The 22802-nt window shown below is 56.9% G+C and overlaps 1 protein-coding gene across 5 annotated transcripts in view; it reads left to right on the top strand.

The window, feature by feature from the left end:
* TTC28 (tetratricopeptide repeat domain 28) overlaps positions 1–21838 on the top strand; it is a 563147-nt gene extending 541309 nt beyond the window's left edge. For 4 of the 5 annotated variants that reach the window (XM_020876676.2, XM_070475505.1, XM_070475506.1 and 1 more), the window contains 9 exons: positions 4085–4264; positions 5851–6571; positions 8019–8143; positions 10487–10718; positions 11113–11189; positions 12450–12473; positions 12943–13072; positions 15452–15559; positions 16619–21838. In XM_020876676.2, coding sequence (XP_020732335.2) covers positions 4085–4264; positions 5851–6571; positions 8019–8143; positions 10487–10718; positions 11113–11189; positions 12450–12473; positions 12943–13072; positions 15452–15559; positions 16619–18246 — 3225 coding nt within the window. In that variant the 3' untranslated portion in view covers positions 18247–21838. The remainder of the gene's footprint in view (positions 1–4084; positions 4265–5850; positions 6572–8018; positions 8144–10486; positions 10719–11112; positions 11190–12449; positions 12474–12942; positions 13073–15451; positions 15560–16618) is intronic. The other variant, XM_070475504.1, reaches the window with a different exon arrangement.
* Positions 21839–22802: the final 964 nt, after the last annotated feature.

Genomic DNA, 22802 nt, shown 5'->3' with positions numbered 1-22802 from the left:
ACAGGGGGCCCCCTGGAGCTCTTGCCTGCATCTAAACAGAGTTATCTCCCAGAGGTCCCACCTCCAAACACCATCACTGAGGGGGTAGGCATCAACGCATGAATCTGGGGAGAGACAAACACCCGGTTCGTAACAGGCCCCGGGGAAAGGCCAGGTGCCTGCACCAGTGGAGGCCGATTGAGGACATGCCGCCAAGCAGAGCCGTCTCCATGTCCCGGTGGCTGGCCCGGGGCCTGGCGTGTGCTGGCACTTAGTAAAGCTTATTGGCGGTACATGGTCCAGAGATGCATTTGGCTTTCGGGTCTAGTCTGGATGCAAAACAGAAGACCCAAGACCTAAGTCAGCAAGTGGGTTCTCTGTGACTGCTCTGGGATGGCAGCCACGAGCTTTCCTAGAGGTTCGGATGCAGAAGGATGCCCCCGGGCCTGTGGGGCAGCTCCGAGGCTGAGCCCCTGACCCTGGCCCCCAGCCAGGTGCTGGGCCTGGCTCATATCTGGGCAGATCTCAAGTGCAGGGACGTGTCTCAGGGGACCGGAACCTGAGCGCCAGTTGTTTCACTGGAGGATGTACCCCTTTGGGCCCCAGAAGGCAGGGCTTGGAGGGGCTCTTCCTGGTATGGAAGGCAGAAGTCCTGGGGGGGGGGGCGGCCCCTCCCTTCATCCATCACAGCATCTCCACTCTCTGGAGGGGCTGCTTCAACCGAGTTGTCCCTTATGGGTCCCCTTCTGAATCCGCCTGGTGACTTTTAGACAATTTCTCTCTCTGAGAACTTTGCCCTGTGACTTAAAGAATAAAAAAGCTGCCAGTGGGATTAGTGGTTGCTCGTGGCTGGACCTCTGTGCTCCTCCAGGGTGCCAGAAAGGGAAGATTTATGGACTCGAGCCCCAAACGCATTGAAACAGTGACTTTGTATGACAGTCTTTGTACAGTCTTTGTAGGACTGATAGGAAGGAAACTCCGGTCCCCGATGTGTGTGTGCCCAGGAGCTGTGCGTGAGACTAGGTGTGACCCTCAGCAGTGTGGTTGCGTCTTGAAGGAGGCATTTAGGGTGAAAACGTTCAGTTCCTGATGTTAAAAGTGTTCTCGTTTGTGACTGAGGAGTTTGAACGCAGTGAAGGAGTCAGTCAGCCTCCAAAGAGACGTGGAGTGAAACCTCTTAGAGGCTGTTAGAGGGAACAGTATGGGGAAGCATCTCTCGGGACCCACTGTGGTCCAGTGAACACACTTCCCTCAGAAGCTGGTCTCGTCCCACGAGTGTTTACTGACACGTGCTGGGCACTGCCGGGCGCACTGCATCTTGGACACGAGGAGACACGGGGCAGGCGGCGGCCCTGTGCTCCCAGACCATCCTCTCCATCAGTGGGCTGGCCGTTCCCACTCTGCTCCAAGGCCACTAGAGGGCGACACCGTCCGCTGCTCCCGCGCTGTCAGCTGCCAGATGGAGCCAGGCCTTCTCCATGTTTTCAATGAAAATACACATCAAAACCCAAAGTCCAAGATTATGAATCACTGACTTTCAAGACTAAAGCTATTAGCCTCTTCACATGCGGCTTATAATTATTTGAACAACTGCCTTGTTTAGCCGCAGTCCTTTGCTAGGGGCCTAGGTCAGATGGTATGAAAAGTGGAACAGAATGACGTCTTCCCGCTGGCTTGCACCAGGACTTGATTGAATGTAGCTGAAGGGAAACACCGCCGTGGCTCTTTCCTGGAAGCCCGCCGTCCTTTGCTGTCAGGACAGGGCGAGCATGTCCAGTTATTGTTGAGGAGTCCCCGTTCCATCTGCTCACAAGTCATCAGCAAACATTAAGTCAAATCCTGTCTCAGACGCAAAGGAGAAGTGCGCCTGGTTAGTGTGAGAGGGACCAGACATGGTGCGCATCCATGGCATTCACCCTGGAGTGGAGGGGAGTGCCTCACAGCCGAGCCTGGACTTGCCTCAGGAGCCCCTCGCAGCCACAGGCCTGCTGCGCATGAAGCCGCTCATGCATGCAGGTCCCAGGCCGCCCTCTCTGTGAGCAGACAGGGCCTCGAGGCCTGGACGTCCCGGGCCAGGAGCTGCTAGCATCCAGGACCAGAATCAGAGGCAAACATTCCCTAGGATTTGTCAAGTCACTCTTTATATGTGATTTAGGAAGTCTCTGGGCTTGTTCTAGTTATGGTCTTTGTCCTTCTTATATTTATTTGCATGTATTTAAATCCCCTGTTCCCTGGGTTTATGGTCGTCAAACCCAAGACAGTTGGACAGGGGGTTGGAGCGAATGCTTCTGGGCAGGAGGAGAGGTCATCCCCGTCCACCTCTGCTGTTGACCAGAGACCACTCTTAGGCTAAGGAGTCATCGGGCTCAGGACTGCAGAAACCGACTTCCAGCTTGCCGGTCACGTCGGTTAGGTCAGTGCCTGGCCTCCCCAGGCACCAGAGCTGGGGGCGGCCCAGGGCCTCCCCTCTGAGAGCTGGAGGAGGGGTCTGGCTCTGCCAGGGGCTTGGTGAGGAGAGGAGCATGGCTTTGGCTGAGTCGTGGCAACAAAGACGAATCGAGTGGTGTGGTAACCCGACTTCTCCTTCCTGGGAGACGACCGCCTGGTCATGGCTGGTCTGTAAGAAGACGGGGGGCTCTGGAGGCGGTCAGGGGACGCTCGTCCACAGAACAGCCGGCCCTCGATGCCTGAGTGTGGACGGGGCACCAGGCCTGCAGGGTGGGTGCCGCCAGGCTGTCTGGTCTCTGCTGGGGACTCTGGAGTAACATTCCCATGAGGACAGACGTCACTTGAGGCCCGAGGCACCTCCACAGCTGACAAGGAGCAGGAAGAATGGAGGCACTGACCAGCCAGCTGTCTGGGCCACAGAAGCGGTGAGAACGCCAGCCCGCCCGCCGGGCAAGCGGCGTCCTCCCCTGGGTTAGGGCTCGTAGGCTGATTCAAGCTGATGTTCGACCACCCCGTCTCAGCCTGACCCCAGCAGGCTCTGGGGGAGCTGAGGCCTGACTGCACCGAGGCTGTGTGGGCTCGTGGTCACCACCCTGGCCTCAGAGAGGCCCCTGCGCGTGAGCAGCCCCTGGAGCTGACGTGGCTGAGACTGGACCCTGGGGGTCCGGGGGACCCCTCTGGCTCTGGTCGCCCACTGGTTTTGCATTTCCACAGCCAGATTCCTCCACTTCTCAGGCTCCCCAGGGAACCAGTGGTCTGTTGTTTGTGGTTCAGAGAGCACAGTGGAGTGGGCTGAATTTGGACTTTTGCACTTCTGGTTGGATACGGTCCTGGTAGCTTTCAGTCGTGGTTGCTGAGCACCCCCTGCATCCTCAGCCCAGCGTTCACCCCCGGTGCGCAGCAGCTCGGGTGGCAGAGGGACGAGGGCAGGGCGCCGGCTGTGACCCTCCCCGAGCCAGCGCCCCAGGGCCCAGGGCCACCCGGCACCTGGTGCCCGCGGGCTGTGGGCCCCGCACCTTCCCCCGCAGGCTCCTGTGCCCACCTCGTCTTTATGCACACCCGCCCTGTGTCCAGTCCAGGCTTCACAGCCGTCGCCTGCTTTTCTTTATCCAGAGTCATCGAGTCTTAGTCTCCAGCAGCAGCTCTGTTGGAGAGTGAGGTGTCTTGACTGGTCTGTGTGCGCCCACTCCTCGGGTCCCGCCCAGTCTTCCAGGAGTGATTCGGGGGCTCTATCAGCATCAGAGTCCCCGCCAGTCTCAGGGGACTGGGTGGGGACAGCCCTGCGGGGCCAGGGAGGGACACGGAGGCCCTGCAGTCGGAACCTCCTCCTCCAGGGATGTCGTCCTGGTCTCAGAGCCTCTGTCCACACACTGGGTCTCGCTTCTCATCCGCGGACAGCGGTCCCACCCCGGCCGAGCCCTCAGTGCCGTGAGACAGGTCCCTCCACGCTGCTCCGGGTGACCGTGACTGCAGAGCGCTTTCGGGGCAGCTGCCCTTGGCAGACACCCAGATGACCTGCTGGGCTGTATCTCTGGGGACACCCCCTCCGTGACGGGTGACCCAGTCTCCTGCTGGCCGTGCTCCTCCACCCTGCCCCTCGGGGCGGGGCCAGGGAGGTGGGCCGGCATACACCGGCGTCAGCGTGCGCTCCCCGCAGGGCCTGATGCACGCCAGCGGCCCAGGGGGCCGGCACCGGCAGCTGGTCCTGGTCCTGGAGGGGGACCTGCACCTCGTCCCGTTCGCCCTGCTGAAGGGGAGCTCCTCCAACGAGTACCTGTACGAGCGCTTCGCCCTCATCGCTGTCCCCTCCATCCGCTCCCTCGGCCCGCAGGCCAAGGTAAGTCAGGCTGCCCAGCGAGCTGGGCCATGGCCGGAGGCCGCGGGGACCTCAGGGCAGGCCCGTCTAAAGGCGGGGGGCAGCCTCCTGGGCCGGGCAGCCCTCAGCTACCCAGGAGGCGCCGGGCGTGCTTTCTGTCTCCACTGCTTTGCTCTGACACCAGAACAGGAGCTCAGTCACAGCACCGAGTTGGGCTGGAGGCGGGTCACGCATCTGTGGAGGTGGGTTGCTCCCCCGAGGCCGCACCCGCTCGCAGGCTGACCGTGGAGTGGGCGCTGCATCTACCCGGTGGAGGGGCCGCAGGAGGGAGGGCAGACAGATGAGATGAGCGTCAAGTGGAGAAGAGCGCTGCGGGGCGACAGAACCAACACGATGAGTGGCCTTCAGGGGAGAGGGGACCCGTCTCGTTCAGTGAAAGTCAGCACAGGATGAACTCTGCGGACTCGAGGGGGCAACAGTGGGCCCCCGCGGGTCAGGGCTCACCCCACTGCCACCCCTGGCCCTGCTTGCCTGACTAGAGGGCCTTCGGAGCCAGCCCTGAACCCTCTTCCCTTCTCTCAGCTCGCCCAGGGACCCTGAGACCCGGGTTCCCTCCTGCCCCGGCACTCCGCCCCAGGCTTGGACACGGGCGCCTGCAGGGGACCCATCTCAGCCTCCGCTGACCTTAGCCATTGGCAGGGTTCCACCAGGCCAGTTTCTGCCCCATGGGCTTTGGATAGCTTAGTTTTGACTGTTTTTGTTGCTGGATCATCCTTCACATGGGACAGATTCAGTTCAAGGAGAAAGAAATTATTTTCTCCAAGTTTTCCTCATGCCCACGGTTGGCTGAATCCTGTCGGTGAGCAAGCTGTGTGCATCCGGCCTGAGGGCCGACCCCTCCTGCTGCGGGGCACCCAGCTGGCAGAGGTGAGCCAGGGAGGAGTCCTGCCTCCCACAGGCTCCCCATAGGCCTTGCTCTCTCCCAGAGTTGAAGGCAGCACCAGGTGGAAGCACCAGAAAATTATTTTGAAATAGTTTGACACTTGATGTGTCCCCTCAAAACATCAGAAGGCATTGTGGGGTGAAATCAGAACTTTGTTGGGCTTCTTTATGCTGATTTTATAATTCAGGGAGGTTTCTCTTTTGAAGGGGCTGTAATCTTTTCAGTGGTAGTGCCTCTAAAGGACTTAATTTGGCCCTATTTCCCTTGAGAGTGACTTGCTTTCTGCAGGTTTAAACAAAGCCACCCCTGAAGCCCCTGTGGCATCGGTTCCCCCTTACTGAAGGGTTTGCAGGGGGACCTGTGGGAGGGAGGTGTGGGGCAGGCGACCTGGCACCGCCCCGCACACCCTGCCCCTGCTTCCCCCACCGCCCGCCCCCAGGGCCTGACAAACAGCATGGGGTTTTCCGACCACCTGTCTAGTCTGGTTGTTCTCAAGAGCTTGTCACAGCAGGTGTGATTCTCAGCCAGACGTGCCCTCTGTCAGGAAGGTATTGAAAAGTGGAGTGAATGAGGTTACCAGGAGGACAGGTGGGCCCCACCTGAGCGGGCGTCCGAGCGCCCGGGGAAGCCCTGACGGGCGCGCCCGCCTTTCCTCCTCTCCTAGTCTCAGCTGAGGAAGAGCCCACCCGCCTACTCCAGCTCCACGTCCATGGCGGCGGTGGTCGGCAACCCCAAGCTGCCGTCAGCGGTGATGGACAGGTGGCTGTGGGGCCCGATGCCGGCGGCCGAGGAGGAGGTCTACATGGTGTCCGAGCTGCTGGGCTGCCAGCCGCTGGTGGGCAGCGTGGCCACCAAGGAGCGTGTCGTGAGCGCCCTGACGCAGGCCGAGTGCGTGCACTTCGCCACCCACATCTCTTGGAAACTGTCGGCCCTGGTCCTCACACCCAGCGTGGACGGCACCCCTGGGGGCGGCAAGAGCTCCTTCGGCCACCCCTACACCATTCCCGAGTCCCTGCGGGTGCAGGACGATGCCAGCGACGGCGAGAGCCTCTCGGACTGCCCGCCGCTGCAGGAGTTGCTGCTCACGGCCGCCGACGTCCTGGACCTGCGGCTGCCCGTCAAGCTGGTGGTGCTCGGCTCCTCCCAGGAGTCCAGTGGCAAGATCACGGCCGACGGGGTGGTGGCGCTGACGCGGGCCTTCCTGGCGGCTGGCGCGCAGTGTGTCCTCGTGTCTCTGTGGCCCGTGCCTGTGGCCGCTTCCAAGATGTTCCTGCACGCCCTGTACTCGTCCCTGCTGAACGGCCTGAAGGCCAGCGCGGCGCTGGGCGAGGCCATGAAGGTGGTGCAGAGCAGCAAGGCCTTCTCACACCCCTCCAACTGGGCAGGTAGGGGCTCGGGAGCTGTCAGAGGCTCGGGGGTGGTGGTGGGGCGCTCGGGCGCCTGTCAGAGGGCTGGGTGGTTCTGGGGAGGACAGTGCAGAGGCTCCAGGAGAGTCCCCTGGCTGACACTCTGGCCTGCTGCCAAGTCAGCCCTGACTCCTCTGGTAGGAAAGTGGTCTCTTGAGCAGGGAGCAGCAGTGTGAGTGTCGAGTGTGTGCTGGGGGCCCCATTTACAGCCTTCCTGTGACCCCTAGACGTAGGAAGGAGCAGTCAGCGCCATAGAAAGGCCTGAGGTTTGGTCGTCAGGGCACTTGGGTTCAGTCCAGCTCCGTGTTGGGCTGTGTGACCTGAGCGGTGTTGTAGCTGTGAAAATCGCTCTATTATGTCCGACTCTTTGCGACCCCGTGGGCGATACAGTCCATGGAATCCTCCAGGCCAGAACACTGGAATGGGTAGCCTTTCCTTTCTCCAGGGGATCTTCTCGACCCAGGGATTGAACTCAGGTCTCCCACATTGCAAGCAGATTCTTTACCAGCTGAGCCACAATCCTACCCATGCTGTAGTGATGCCTAAAACAGGAACACCAAAAATACTGTTCTCAAACATTTATACTTTATTGTTCTAATGGCAAAAAATTACACCATTCATTTCTGTTTAAAAATGGCCCCCACATGGTCCCACAGAAGGTGCTACAGGGCTTGTGGGGACGAGCCCTGCGCTTGGCCGTAGTCCTGACAGGACCCTCCCCACGTGTCAGGATGCCCGTGCAAGGGGCGGTTTGTCAGCTTAGTTTCAGCGACAGTAGAAAAGCCAACGTTGTTGTGGGGGAAATGGGGTTTAATGATGCTGCCCTGTTAGCCTTAAAAACAGCCTTGGTGCATTCATTCTCAGAAGGCCTTGTCCCCGTTACTCGGGGCAGGACCTAGCGCTCCCAGAGCTGCTCTGAGCTGCCTCGCCTAGGCACAGGCCCTGCTCACAGAAGTGGGCGCTGGGGAAGCAGCCGTGGGGCAGGAGGGCGGACGTGTGGCTCCCCCAGCCCAGGCCCCGTTTGCTTGTCTAGGGGAGAACCGCCTCCTGTCCCCTCCTCTGGTGACCTGAGGAGTCCAGCACAGCATCCCTCCTTCCCAGCAGATGCCGGTGAATTTCAGGGAAAAAGGGCAGATGGTTCCTCGGGATGGGGGCTGAGCCAGCGGAGGGCCTCTTCCGGGCTTGCTCAGCACAGCAGGAGCGCAGGGGCACCTCCCTGAGCAGCCTGCCCAGCAGAGCACCTTCACCCGCGGAGTGATGAAACAGTGTCGCTTCTTAGGGTGGGGGCAGGGGTGTGTCAAGCTGCCCAGTGAGCAGCTGCCCCGGTCCAGCCCCTGCAGCAGCTATCCGGGCAGGCCCTGCTCGCTCTCTGTGAACGAGCTGGGCTGGGGACGGACAGCCCTGAGGTGCCTCTGTGTCCTCACAGGGTTCATGCTTATCGGCAGCGACGTGAAGCTCAACAGCCCCTCCTCGCTCATCGGTCAGGCCCTCACCGAGATCCTCCAGCACCCGGAGCGCGCGCGGGACGCCCTGCGAGTGCTGCTGCACCTGGTGAGGGGCGCGGGGCCCTCGGGGAAGCGGCTGCGGTGCTGGGGATGAGGATGAGGATGGGGGTGAGGATGCGATGAGGCTGGGGATCCCGCGGCAGCGGGGGCAGGGGGCGAGCAGATGGAGGGGGCTTTGTCACTCGGGCCGAGCGGGATTCTGGCTTAAAGCCTGACCACAGCCATTTCCAGCCATGTGGCTTTGGGCACTTGGCCTTGCTCTCTGAGCCTCAGCTGTGAGTGGAAGGGGATAAAAATGTACCTTTTCAAGGTTACCTTGAGGGCTAGAGAAAAGGTGAGAGGCTGGCACCCCACAGGGTCCCAGTAGCCGAGAGCTGGTTATAATCAGAGCACACTGGCCTCTCCCTAAAGTCAGCTGGGAGAGTTCCAGCCTGGCTCTGCTCTTGGCGAGGACACAGTCAGAGTCCCCATGCCCTTAGCTACAGAACTGAAAGGGGGTAAACCAAGCCAGTGACATGAAACTTGTTCCACCTCTTCATCTTGGTAACCTAGAGGCAGTTTCAAATAATTTAGAATGCTTAGCCTCCTTGGAATTCTGCCAGAAAGACCAGGCCCTGTCCACACACGGCGGCAGCCCACACTGCGTCCATTGCTGTTAGCTTAGTCACTGTCGTGTCCGGCTCTTTGTGGCCCGAGGGACTGCAGCCCCCCAGCTCCTCTGTTCACGGGGTTTCTCAGGCGTGGGTTGTCATTTCTTCCTCCAGGGGGTCGTCCCAAGCCAGGGGTGGCAGGCAGACTCTTTACCACTGAGCCCCCAGGGAAGTCCCCACCACATCCAAGCTCTTTACCAATCCAAGGCCCACAGTACCCCCATGGCCACCTGGCAGCTCAGAGGTGCTCAGGAGGGAAGAGCTGGCAAGGGCTTCTCCAGGGGTCCTGGGGTGGGCACAGCCTTGGCAGACTCCAGTGACGAGTCAGCCACAGACGCTTCTTACTCAGGTCTGTCTGAAGGTTTTCTCAGGCTTTAAAGAAGTCAGTATATGTGAATAAAACTGCTGGAGGCTGACCTCCAACAGCTCTCAGGCCAGACACAAGGAAGCACCCCCACCCCACTGGGTAGACGCACTCACATGCTTTGAGAATTTGGGGGAGACCTTCTCAGCTGGTTTTAACCTGTGCCTGCAAGTGAACGTACCCTTAAGTTGCTCAGCACCCGGACTCTGGCAGGCGGTGCCCCCTTCCTACTGGAGGTGCTGGCGCTGCCTCCCGGGGCCGGAATCCAGCCTCAGGGCCCCTCAAGTGCATCCAGGGTTCTCGCCTCTTTCTCAGCTTCATCTTTGGGGATGAGTGTAGGACACCTACCTAGCAGACAGTGTCTCCAGGGCCCGCCCAGCCTGAGAGACAGCAGCTGGCTGCCCACCTGTCCTGCCCGGGAACTCACGTGTCCTCCTACCTGTGATGTCAGCCGCCAGCGTCCCGGGGTTTTTCATTTTTGGCTGCACCATGCGGCATGCGTCACTTCCCTGACAAGGGATTGAACCCGTGCCCCTGCAGTGGGAGCACAGAGCCCTAACTACAGGGAATCCCCTATAGTTTGGACTTCTGAAACACAACTGTCCAGGCTAAGTTCCTAAAAGTAGGCTTACCTGGCAAAGGCTTAACACTTGAGCACACCCAGGGTGCCCGCTAGATGTGATGCTGTCTATTTTTATCTTAAGTTTTTGTCGTGCTGCACGGCTCCTGGGATCTTCGGGCCTTCACCAGGGGTTGACCCTGGGCCCAAGGCTGTGGAAGCACGGAGTCCTGACGACGGGACAAGCAGGCAATCCCCCAGCATCCGCGGCTTTTACTCTAGGGACATCCTGGACAGTGCTCTGTCCCCTCCAGTGGTGCAGGGCAGGGGATGTCTCAGGAGACAAGCAGCCGAGGCAAAGTGTGCGGCTGCTGCAGGCGCCGTGGAGGCTCCTGGAGAGCTGAGGGGCCAGTTGTTACCTGGCGGCCCCGGAATGTGTGGGGCAGGGTCCAGAGGTCAGTGCTGCAGGCAGAGGAGTTGGAGGCCTGGGAGACAGGCCCAGTGAGGGCACTGCCTCGTGTGTGTGCGGGATCCTGAGGGTTTGTCCTGGTGATGGGCAGTCAGCCCTGCAGGGTGTGGGGCAGGAGATGGGTTTTCCAGACAGATCTCCTGTGTGCGTGGAGGCACCCAGAGCCTGGAGCCATGTTAGGGAAGGCACAGGACCCTTCGGAGCCCCCAGCCCTCGCTGGCTCTGAGAGTGGCGGCCCCTCCCTTGCGAGGTGCTGGCTGCTGCCGTGTGTTTCCCCAAAGCCACCTGGAGAGAAACTGGGGTCCCCACCCCCGCCTAGAGCGGCGCCTCACCCCCCTCCCCTGCAGGTGGAGAAGTCCCTGCAGCGCATTCAGAACGGGCAGCGCAACGCCATGTACACGTCGCAGCAGAGCGTGGAGAACAAAGTGGGCGGCATCCCCGGCTGGCAGGCCCTCCTCACCGCCGTGGGCTTCCGGCTGGACCCCCCGGCCAGCGGTCTGCCAGCGGCCGTCTTCTTCCCGACCTCCGACCCGGGCGAGCGGCTGCAGCAGTGCAGCAGCAGCATCCAGTCCCTGCTGGGTGAGCCGCGGCCGGCAGCACGCGCGGGGTGGGGGCCGTGGTCCCCGCCAGACCCCTCTGTGCCCCCAGCTCTGCCCCTTGCTGACAGCAGCCGCTCTGTCTCGTCGGCAGCTTCGGGCCTGACAGAGCCCTGTCGCAGAACCCGGAATGACACGGTCACAGGGCTCCCATTCGTGCACTGTTTGGTGGGGGGTGACGCTGCCTGAGTGACCAGGTGCAGCCTCCAGCTGCCCTTCTCAGAGACCATCCAGGTGGGACTTGGTCACACTGTCTGGCTGTGCTGAGCTTTTGAAGATGGGAGCAAAGCTGAGCATTCGGGGAGTGTTCCTCTGGGAAGGTGCAGATGGGGTGCAGCATGCCCCTCCAGATGACGCCCGCCTTCTCCTTGCCGTAGGTCTGCCCAACCCTGCCCTCCAAGCCCTCTGCAAACTCATCACGGCCTCAGAGACGGGCGAGCAGCTCATCAGCCGGGTGAGTCCAGCAGGAAGCGGAGCCCAGGAGCTGGGCCGCACTGGGGGGACAGAGCTCCGACCCTGACAGGAAGCTCAGCCCTCGGGATGAGAGGGAGAGGCGAGCGCCGGGGTAGATCGGCCGGCACGGAGGAGCTGGGCGCTGAGTGCCAGCAGCGCTAGGGCCTCAGAGGACGCCCAAGGGGCCCCAGTCCCCTGTGGTCTCAGGGCTCTTCCTGACCTCTGCATCCAGTGGCCTCTTGCACTGGGCACCCCTGACCACCAGCACCCCAAGCCAGCAGGCGATCCCGTACTTATTATCAGATCAGAGCGTGACCCCTGCCTGGAATAAAGCCACTGCTGAGGCAGTGGTGAACACAGAGTCACCTCTCGTGGGAGATACTGCTTAGCAGGTTTTTCATGAAGTGCTTTCTTTTAGGAGAAGGTAGATCTAATTTAGAGACCTGGAGGATTCTAGCCCTTGGCATCATGTAGGCCATCCTTGACTTGGCCACTGAGCTTCAGATCTTCCTCTTGGCCCGTGAGGGTCTGGAACAAGCCCCTGGTGACAGCATGGTGACCCCTGAAGAGGACAGAGCAGTTTTCTGAAGTGTAATAATTTGACAAAGTAATATACGTTATTAGGTATTTATCAGCAGATTTCATTTTAGTGGAACTGTTTATACGTGGAAATAAGCTGCTCCGTCAAGGGTTCAGCTCTGGTGCCTCTCCCCCTGCTGCCTGGGTGGTGGTTTCCACCCAGATTCGGAACATAGCTCACTGATCTTGAGTTTCTGCTCATTTTGTAATAAGCGTTAGGATCTGCTTGTTGGGGAGAATCAGGAAGACACTTCAGGGCTACAAGCCTGTGCTCTTCCAAGAGAAAAGGCGTGTGTGCAGGGTGAGGCTGAGCATCTGGAGCCAACTGCTTACTCTCTTGCTTTTGGTGGCTCCCCGAATGCTCTCTTTGCCCTGGGACGGCAGGCGCCTCTGAGCCGCTCGAACTGGAGACTCTGCTTTAGCGTGGCCACAAGGCCGCAGTGCCGTCCCCCCTCTGGGCGCAGAAGGGCAGGCGGCGACCCCCGGGGCGTGTGGCGGGTGTGGCTGCGCCTTCTCCTGTGTCCCTGCTGCCTCTCGCTCCTCTCCGCTCCCGCCGGCCCAGAGCCGGCCCGCGTGGCGCTTCCCACAGCAGTGATCAGCTTGTGGTGCGTAACAACCTGTGCTTGAGTCTAAACTCTTCTCTTTCTCTTTCTTTCTTTTTCTTATACTCTGCTGGCCGAAGGCTGTTAAAAATATGGTTGGAATGGTGAGTACCACTCTAAGTAGCACTGCGGTCAGGTGAGCCCCTCGACCCGCCCGCCCCGGCCCTGTGCTGCTGGCTCAGGCATCTGCCCCGACCCTTGGCTCTGGCTCCCTTTCCGGCTCCCGCTCTGCTCTGGATCTGACCTTTCAAGTTCCCTCAGAACTGCTGGCCTGCCCCGGGGGGAGTGCTCACACTCAGCAGGTGTCTGGGAGCCCCCCGCCCCTCCTCTCGCCCCAAGCCCCCCCCCCCCAGCCTGTGCTCTGAGCCAAGGCCCGAAGCAGAAACCCTGCCCGTGCCGGGCCTCACGCTCCCACAGAGAGGACAGAGGGCAGCAGGCACAGAGGCCCCGTGAAAAGAACTTCAGGTGCTGCGCACACAGGAGGTCGTTAGCCATGCCAGTGACAGGCGGCACGCGGGTAGCTTGGGCCGAGCCCCGGGGCCGGACGCGCAGGCTGACGCTCTCCCCGCTCAGCTCCACCAGGTGCTGGTGCAGCTGCAGGCCGGCGAGAAGGAGCAGGACTTCGCCGCGGCGCCCATCCAGGTGTCCATCAGCGTCCAGCTGTGGCGGCTCCCCGGCTGTCACGAGTTCCTGGCGGCTCTAGGTAGGCCCATGTCCGCGAAGGGGCTCCGCTCCTTCCACCTTTTTTTTTTAATCTGTTCTCCTAGTGTCTGTTGGGTGAAGCTGGTAGACTCTTAGGAGTCTTAAGTGGTGTTTTAGTGTTTATTACTCAGTAGCTAATGTGAAGACTAGTGCCTCAGCACAGTTCCCAGGTGGCCTTCCGGCTGTATCCCATCCCCTACATGATGATTTCCTCCTCTCACTTGGAGTCATCGTGTTAAGATGAATCTGCTTGATTGCAGCATTGCTGGGAGTCAAGCCATGATTACAGCCGAAAGAAAACTCCAGATTTCAACACTGGGCTCTATCACTGGCTACTCAGGCTTGGCAGAGAAAGAAATACAATTGAAACTGCCTCTGACCACAGAAGGCCTGTTGCAAGATCCTCCTTCAGCATTGTGAGCCAGTCGAGGCGGCTCCCAGCAACACTGCTGTCTCCTCACCGCAGGTGCATCTGCTGCTAAATCACCCTGAGAGGCTCTGCCATCCTGTCGCAGGCATGGGGGAGGCAGCAGTGAACACAGGACGAAAGGCCCTGCTCTTATTAGTGCTTTCATACCAGAGCAGGGCAGACAGACAGACAGACACGTAGAAAGACACAGTCTAAGGTGAGCGGCTCAGAAGTGAGGCACCCCGGCACAGACAGAAGCAGCAGGGTCACAGAAAGGGGCAGGAGCGTGGGCCCAGAGCCTTAGGCCGGGCAGGGGACACGGAGGCAGATCCCAGGGTTGAGACGCTGATGGGAGGTCCCTTGTTTTTAGTATGGGGGAGTGGGGATCTGATGCCTTGTGGGAATGTTCCTTCCGCTCGGGAAGCCTGGGCACCTTTTCTAGCCCATTTGAATGACTTTTCCCAGCCCGCCTCAACTTGGGGGCCTCCACCTGTCTTTGGAGGCAAAGAGGGAACCCACACAACCCCGCAGGGGCTCCAAATCCCCTGGCAGTAGGTACTCTGACATCTTTAATGATTTTTATTATATGCTTGTTTCTTGTGGACTTAAAACATAGCCTTCTTGGTATACATAGCACATTTATATCTAGTAAGCACAGTCATGAGCAAGTGCAGCAGCGGTGAGAAGGACCAGCTCCACACCAGGATGGGTCTCGCTTGTGTGAGGCCGCAGGTACGGCGAGGCTGGAGCTAAGGTCCTTCCGGGACAGGCTGTGCTGCTGCCGCTCCTCCCGCTGATCCTCAAGGGCGAGTCACGTGCACATACTTCTAATCTTTAAGTCCTTTGTTCTGAGCCTGGGGAGAAGTGCTCCCTCCAGCCCTCAGCAAGTCACAGCTGTGGCTTATTTAGAGAACTCAGTTCTGCTGGGACAACCAGTTCAAGTCCCTTTGATAGAAAATGAGTAACTAATAACGTTTTAGTTAGAATCCTCTAAGTGCTGAGTTCTCTGAGACCTTCCTGTTGTTTTCAGGGACTGTTTATTTTTGAGTTCAGAGGGGAAAATGTCCAATAGCAACCAGAATGCTAAGTACAAGGCACCTCTATTGAGTCCAGTTCCCAAAGGAATGATAATGTCAGACCCAACACAGTAATTACAAGAATAAAAAAGACAGGTTTCTTGTCTGGCGCTGGGGTCCCTGCTGTGGGAACACCGAGGTGAGGCGGAAAAGGGCCTGGGAGCCCCAGGCTGCCGCCAGCCCCAAGTGTCCACACTGTTCAAAGCAGAGCTCAGTGATCTGCTGGGAGGTTAAGTGAAGACGTTCTGAGCCGAGCCCCTTAGGCCCTAACTCCTTACGTGCTGGCACTGTCTGCGGATCCAGCGCTGGCCACGGCGTCTGTGTGGGGCCTCTTCCTCCTGTTCTCTTCCCCAGGAGATGCGCTGGCTGCCTCTGTCATGGCCCCAATGAGTCTTGAGTGCTTTGGCAACAGCTCGTTAGGCAGCCGCCCGGCCTTTGTTGTGCCCGCGCTGGGTCTTATTAGACTCGGGGCTGCTTCCTGTGGGCTCTGGCAGGGCGGAGCAAGTCCCTGCTGGGCGCTCCAGCCCAGAGCAGATTCTGCAGCATCAGAGAAGCTTGTCTCAGGGCCCTTGGGGCAGACCCTGCCCACGCGCAGAGACACTGTCCTTGCAAAGCTCCCACCTTCTCCTGCACCAGCTTTAAATATCCAGCAAACGGAGGAGCCAGTCTTCTTTAAGTGAACTGTTCTGCAAAAGAATGGAGACAAGTTTCAATGAGCCTTACTACTCCCACCCTCCTCTCTGGAGAGGGTGGGGCAGGTGAGCCCCCTGCGCGTGTGTGAGGGGGTTCTGCACAGGTTCCCCAGGATGGTGTGAGAAGCCCTGGAGTGCACATCCTTTTCAGGACCGGGAATCTTCCCCAAGGAAGCAGGTGTTTATGCTCTTTGTTTCTGTAGGTTTTGATCTCTGTGAGGTGGGGCAGGAGGAAGTAATCCTGAAAACCGGAAAACAAGCCAATCGACGGACCATGCACTTTGCGCTCCAGGCCCTGCTCGCGCTCTTTGGTAAGAGCTCCTCGCGGCACCGTGCCGAGTGGCTCCCAGGAGCTATGGGGCACGGCCCTGGGGATGGTTTGGGAAGGGGAAGAATTAAGTGAGCGAATATCTGCTGTATGTTAGGGAACGCTGAAGAAAACAAGCTCCCTGTTCTGCTGGACCTCACCTTATGACGTGCACACATGCAATGTATGTCAGACGAGGAAATCAAGGGACAAGCAAGTGCAGGTGGCATTGGGGGAGGGGCGTCACCCAGAGCTGGGCCTGTGGGGCGGTTTTCAGACCCTGGGGCAAGCTTGCCCTCCTCAAGGGGCCGAGTGAGGCTGAATGCTGGCGCTGATGTTGTCAGGGCTTGATGGAAACAGCAAAGCCTGCTGACGAACATGCTCAGAGAGAGGGGTCAGAGGTGACGGCTGCCAGCATGGGCTGTCTTCCCTGAGATAGTGAAGGTGGCACAAGGCCTGGGTCTGAGTCCCCTCCTGGACACGTTCATAGGCAGCTGGTTAGATGAGTCCAGATTGGAGACTTAACATGCGCACAGGTCTCAGGCAAACAAGACTGTCCTGTGGGCCCTCCCCGGGTCAAGGTCACAGATGAGGCAGGGCCAGGGAAGGCTCAGTCCCAAAGAGCCGGGTGTGATCTGTGCAGAAGCAGGCAGTGAACGCCAGGTTTGGTGGTGGCCACTGGCGACCTTTACATGAGCTGGGGAGACAAAAGCTTGCTGGAGTGGGTTCTGAGCAGGTGGGGAGGAGGGTGCTGGGATGTGGAGCGATGCAGCTGCAGCTGGAAGGGATGGTGGGTGAGGGTTCAGGCAGGGGTGCCAGAGCGGGTGGGGGGAGGGGGTGGCCACAGGGCCTCAGGAGACAGGGAGCAAGTGAGGGCAGGCCTGCGGCGCCGGAGGCCTCTCCTATTTCTGTCCCCAGTGTGAGACTTACCTTTCCCACAGGACTGTTTTCCAGGCTTGAGACAAATTCAGCTTGTGTTATAATTCTAGCTTCTATGCATATAAGGATGCTTGTGAAAGAAGTCAACAGCATAGAGAATGCTAACTGTGCTCCTCTGTCATAGATTCCACCGAGCTACCCAAGCGCCTCAGCCTGGACAGCTCGTCCTCCCTGGAGTCGCTGGCCTCAGCCCAGTCTGTCTCCAATGCTCTGCCCCTGGGCTACCAGCACCCTCCTTTCTCCCCGACTGGGGCGGAGAGCATAGCCTCAGACGCCATCTCCGTGTACAGCCTGAGCTCCATCGCCTCCTCCATGAGCTTCGTCTCCAAGCCTGACGGGGGGTCAGAAGGCGCAGTCCCTCGGGGACGGCAGGACTACGAGCGGTCCAAGAATGCCTACCCACCGCTTGCCACCCTGCCTCGGAGCCCACTGTCCCCGCCCACCCGCCCTGCAGGCGCCAAGGATGAGGAGGAGTATGAGGGGTTCTCTATCATCAGCACGGAGCCCTTGGCGGCCTCCCAGGAAGACCCACCGACAGGCTTCTCGCCCGACCACAAGCAGTCCCGCGTCGGGACAGCGGGCAGTGTCAAAGTCTCGGTGAGCTCCAAGGGGAGCATAAGCACTCCAAACTCTCCTGTTAAAATGACTCTGATTCCCAGCCCAAACTCACCCTTCCAGAAAGTGGGAAAACTAGCCAGTTCAGACACGGGAGAATCAGACCAGTCGAGCACAGAAACAGATAGTACCGTGAAATCCCAAGAAGAAAGCAACCCGAAGCTTGACCCTCAAGAGCTGGCACAGAAGATTCTCGAGGAGACACAGAGCCACCTCCTGGCGGTGGAGCGTCTCCAGCGGGGCGGCGGTCAGGGCTCCAGTGCTGAGGATGGCGTCTCCGTGCCCAGCAGCGCCGCCGTCTTCCGAGCGTCAGAAACAAGCGCCTTCAGCAGGCCTGCCCTCTCCCACCAGAAGAGCCAGCCGTCGTCCTCGCCGGTCTCCATCAAACCAAAGCCCCCAGCCAGGAGCTCCTCCCTCCCCAAGGTGAGCTCGGGGTACAGCAGCCCCACCGCCTCCGAGGCGTCCGCCAAAGACAGCCCGAGCCAGCACAGTGGCCGGCCGTCGCCCGGCTCCGACTCGCAGACCTCCCTGAGCGACCAGCCTCTCTTCAAGCTGAAGTACCCCAGCTCCCCCTACAGCGCTCACATCTCCAAATCTCCAAGGAACATGTCCCCCAGCTCAGGCCACCAGTCTCCCGCGGGAAGCGCACCGTCCCCGGCTCTCTCCTACTCCTCTGCGGGCTCCGCGCGATCCAGCCCCGCCGACCACCCCGACCTCGACAAGCTGAAGATGGCGGCCATTGACGAGAAGGTGCAGGCGGTCCACAACCTGAAGATGTTCTGGCAGAGCACACCCCAGCACTCCACGGGACCGATGAAAATATTCCGGGGGGCCCCTGGGACCATGACTTCCAAGAGAGATGTCCTCAGCCTATTGAATTTGTCACCTCGGCACAGCAAGAAGGAGGAGGGCGCAGACAAGCTGGAACTCAAGGAGCTGTCTTTGCAGCGCCGCGAAGAGACACCCCCCAAAGCCCCGCCCAACGGACACTGGCGCACGCAGACCACCTCGCTGAGCACGCTGCCGCTGCCCGCGCGCCCACCCGCCCCGGCGCCCGCGCGCTCTTTGAGACTTCCTTCTGGAAACGGCTACAAGTTTCTGTCCCCAGGAAGATTTTTTCCTTCCTCTAAATGCTAAAGCATCTTTTATACCCACCGACACTAACCCGGAGCGCAGCGGCCCAGCCGGCTCCCCGCATTCACTTGGCTGCCCCTGCGTGAGCATGCACTGCCGGCCCGCTGGTGGTCCCCGGGGACTCTGGGCAGATTCCCCAAAAGCCAGGAATTCTGTGGGGCTGGTACAGGATGCTCATGGAATTTTCTACACACATCACCAAATGTTTACCTGTAAGCTCCCTCTTCTCATCTTTGATGCGATTCTTCAACAGGACTTTTGTACAAAAATGGTCAAGGTTCTGGGGTGGGGGAGGAGAGGGAGTACATATTTTGCTAGGAGGTGTATATGCAGTACCTTTTATACACAGAATACAGAGCTTTTGTAAGGCTTTCAGGTGCTGGTTGGGGGTGGGATACATAAAATCTAAGTTGAATTCTACATGAAAGTGTTATTATAGTAGCCAAAAAACAGGATACTGGTTTTAAAAATGCCAATGATTTGTAATTAAATTGTAGCAATTCTGGTCTCACGGTACTGTAACATCATAGAACCGATGCAATAATTCACCTGGAAATAGTGCTTCCGTCCTCACCTCTGTTCTCCTGAGCTCTACCAATGTCCTTGGAGCCCCGCGGTCAACCAAACTTGAAGTTTCTTAAAAATTTACGTAACTCACATCCAGGCATTTTAGAACTATGCAATTGTGATTTAAAATGCAACTTTGTGCTTTTAAAACCTTACTGACCTTTTTTGTACGTGGATAAACAACTTGGTTTTGTTATCAATAGTACTTTGCATTTATAGCTATTATTTTTAAAAGCTCAAGAAGTTTTTTAAAATGTCAGATTTTGAACAGTCATCAATACGTAATTATCAAGTTTTGGGGGGGAGTTTGAAATTATTCAGTTTCCTTATAAGAGAAGAAAAAAACAGCAAAAAAAAAAAAAATCCTATGGCTATCTAGATTTAACCAGAATCGAGCCTTCCAGCTCCTATTCCCTTTACTTCCTGCTTAGTTTTATCATCTTTTCCCAACTCCAGGCTGCTAACACACCTCTTCTACCTACGTCTGCTGCCAGGTTCCCGGCGCCTCCCACCCGTTAATCGCATGTGACCCCGTCTCGGTGTGACTGGGGCCCTGGCTCGCGGTCTGAGGACAGGCCCTTACTGTCCACGGCCGCAGAAGCAGGGGCTGTCTGCTGAGACGTCTGCATCTGAGTCACTGCTCAACAGGGAGGACACGGGACTCTTGCTACAGCCATGATAGCTCCCTGATACTGCTGCCAGCCAGGACAAGACAAAACAACAGTCTAGGTAGGGGTAACCATTAACTTACCTTATAAGGAAATGAAATGCTGAAAATCATGTTAGTGCTAAGTTTAGGCCACTTTTAGGTAATTCTCAAGTGGAAATCCTACTACCTCCTCACTGGGAAGGTCTATCCCACGAAGGCAGCAGCCTCTCGTCCCGGGACACCAGCCGCAGGGAGGCCCCGGGGGTGTTAACCTTGGGGAGGTCTCACTTTATTCACACACACTGACCACCTGCCTATTCCGCACTGTGCTCTGGAAAGAGAGAAAGATAATATACACTCAACCTGTCTTACTCTCTTGAGCTGTGTCACAGAAGCTTTCTGTGTTTAACCCAACAGCCATGTTGACAAAAGCAAGGAAGTCCCTCCCATCCTAACCCTGATCCCAACACTGGGAAGAGAAATACTTTTATCAAGAGGCAAGCAACTATGAGGCTGTCTTTATGTCTTTTGTAAATGGTAATAAAAGTACCAGTGTAGCAAATGAAAGCCAAGTTTATAGCACTGTGCATTTAGATAGCAAAATCAGGTCCTCAGTAACAGGAAACAAACCTCAAAAGTGAATTTCTGAATCCGCATGCATGTAGTTAGGCTCGTCCTTTCTCAGCACCTCTGAGCCTCTTTCCCAAGTGCCAAGGAGCCCTGGAGGAAAGGCCGGTCTGTGCTCTGGCCCCGGGTGCCCGCCTCCAGCACAGCCCCCTACCACCCAGACCGCTTCTCCTGGTTACCAAGCCAGCTAGGAGGGCTTGTGGACCCTAACTTGGTTTTAGTCTAAGTACATTTGCTGTTGTAGGTTTCATGTTCAAAAGCCAAATGGAATATATGATTTTTTTTTTTTGGTCCTGGATATCGGCTTCAATGAAGGAAAGCAAAGATGATAAAATCAAGACCAATTGCCACTTCTGTTTGCTGTCAGTCTTGGTGCTTTCTATTCAAGTTAAATGGATGTAAAATCAAAGTGAATTTTTTAGGCTTCCCTGAAAAAAGGATGCACTTAAAAATTATGTGATTGTATAATTTTCAGATTTCTTTGTACAGATCAGGGGTTGGCAAATGACCTCCAGGCTAAATCTGACCAGAGGCCTGGATTTTCACAGCCATGAGCTAGGAATGGAGTTTGCATTTTAAAATATTAATATAAATATCTACATAATATTGTGATTTTTACCTCTTGGTCCACAAAGCCTAAAATATCTCGCTTCTTATGAAAACATTTTGCTGACTCCTGGTCCAGATGGCAGAAAACGCAACTGGCGTAACGTTTTGTTTCTGCAGTCTAGGGAAAGCGGATGTCAGGCAGTGGACAGAACTGACGGGATGTGTGGGAACCTGAGCCCTGTGGAGGGAAGGGACCGGCCCCAGAGGAGTCCTTGGCTCCCCGCCCCATGTGGAAGGGGTCGCTGGGTCACTATGCAGACAGCACTGGAAGGACTTTTTTCAGCTCAGGAAACTGGGACCCCTGCCCCTATTCTGCTCCATCAGATGCAACTGCGCAAGCAATAAAACCTCCCTCTCCTGCAAACCCTGGTGTGACCACAAAGCAAGGCAGCAGATCTTACTTCTCACCAGTGGGCCACGCAGGGAACTCTTCACACTTCACTCACCTTAACAGAGTCCACTTACCAAGACACAGTGAGCCACTCAAGCTTGCATTCTGATGCGTTTGGTATCGGTATGCAGAGAAACGAGAACGTTCTCGCCTCCACCCACTCGCAACAGCCCCCTGGCCCACATGCCACCGAACACATGTCCGTATCTGCTTGGCTGTCCAGGGGAAGCCGGCAGGTGGTCACCGCCGCGGGTGCCCAACAGTGATGCCCTGTCCCGCACCCCCGCCACCACAAGGAGAACCTTCACTTCGCTGGTTTCAGTTCAGGCTGGGAAAAAAAAAACACCACACGATAATCGGGCTTGCTTTAGGCAGAATGTGAAAATTGTGTAATTTTCATCACATATTTTGTTCTTTTACCTAAAAGAACTTGTACATGTGCTTTGTGAACTGGGCCCCCGTTTGTGCCAGGTCCTTCAGGGATGCCGCGTGGAAGGACACACGTGGCCACGGCTCCCCTCTTCACACGCCTTCCCCACGTGGCACTCATGCCCCGTATGCAGTGTTAGCCATCCTTGGCCTATGTGGACTTTTCTTTTTTGTAAATGACAGTTTCCAGATGGCATTAAACTTTTTATATTATGAAATTTACCATGTAAAAAGAACTTCGTATTTTTACTGAGATTGCTAAGGCACTTGGCCTTCCTTTGTGACTTCCGTGACTATTAAAGCATGAGTCCCCTTGGTTTTAAGTGCCGTATCTGAATCACTTTCTTTGTTCCACACTTTCTAGGTTTCTCTGCGGTACACACAGTATCATGTCATTAATGAACACAGACTCCTGTCTGGAGTTTATCCTTATGAATGCACTTCTGCCTCATGTTTGCCAGGAGCAGAGCCAGAGAAAGTGCGCAGCAGAGCTGACCTTCTGTATCTGAACACACAGAGGCCTCCGGCTCCACCTTGGGAGTTTCTGGGGTTCACTTTTATTAATGACAGAGATGTCTCTTATTTGTTCTGTTCAAGACTGGAAGTTTGCACAGTAGACCACAATCTTTTTTCACCCGATAAAGTAAAATATAAACTTATTCTTAGTTCTGCTTACATGCCACTTTCAGGAAATACATAAATAGCTTAAAATTGATTTAAAATTTCATGAAAATTAGTGGATGCAGTGAAAGTGGCATTTTTAGAGAAAAATTACAGACCTAAATATTTATTTTCAAGGTTAATTTTAAACATGTAACTGTTTAAAGCCCAGCCAGTGAGGCAGGATGCTCTGAACAGCCAGTGGTCTGTTGGGAAGGAGGCGCCGCTGAGCGCGTGACTGACATCAGCACAGTGACAACAAGCCCAGAGAGAAAAGGGAGGGGACAACACAGAAACTCATAACAGACAGCACAGAAGACCACACGGTAAACTCTGCCAAAAGTGAAAAATATACCCATTTCTGTGAAGGTTGGTCATGTGTGTGAGACAGAAAAGGAAAAGTGGGTACAGCTAAAGTTGCAGCAGAAATTAATCAGAAAATACTATGAATACTTTTATGCCAAAATATGTGAAAATGCAAGATAACACCTGGTATGTTTTAGGCATTCCTATTTACATAGTTGAGGGACCCCTAAATGCAAATGGTGGGCCTCAGATGCAGGAGTGGTAAGCACGTGACTTCAAAGAGCTGCAATGTACAACTCCTTGTTCACACACATGAACTGT

Source organism: Odocoileus virginianus, chromosome 12 (genome assembly GCF_023699985.2).
Source record: "Odocoileus virginianus isolate 20LAN1187 ecotype Illinois chromosome 12, Ovbor_1.2, whole genome shotgun sequence".
Classification (NCBI taxonomy): Eukaryota; Metazoa; Chordata; class Mammalia; order Artiodactyla; family Cervidae; genus Odocoileus; species Odocoileus virginianus.
This window is presented reverse-complemented; position numbering and strand designations above follow the sequence as displayed.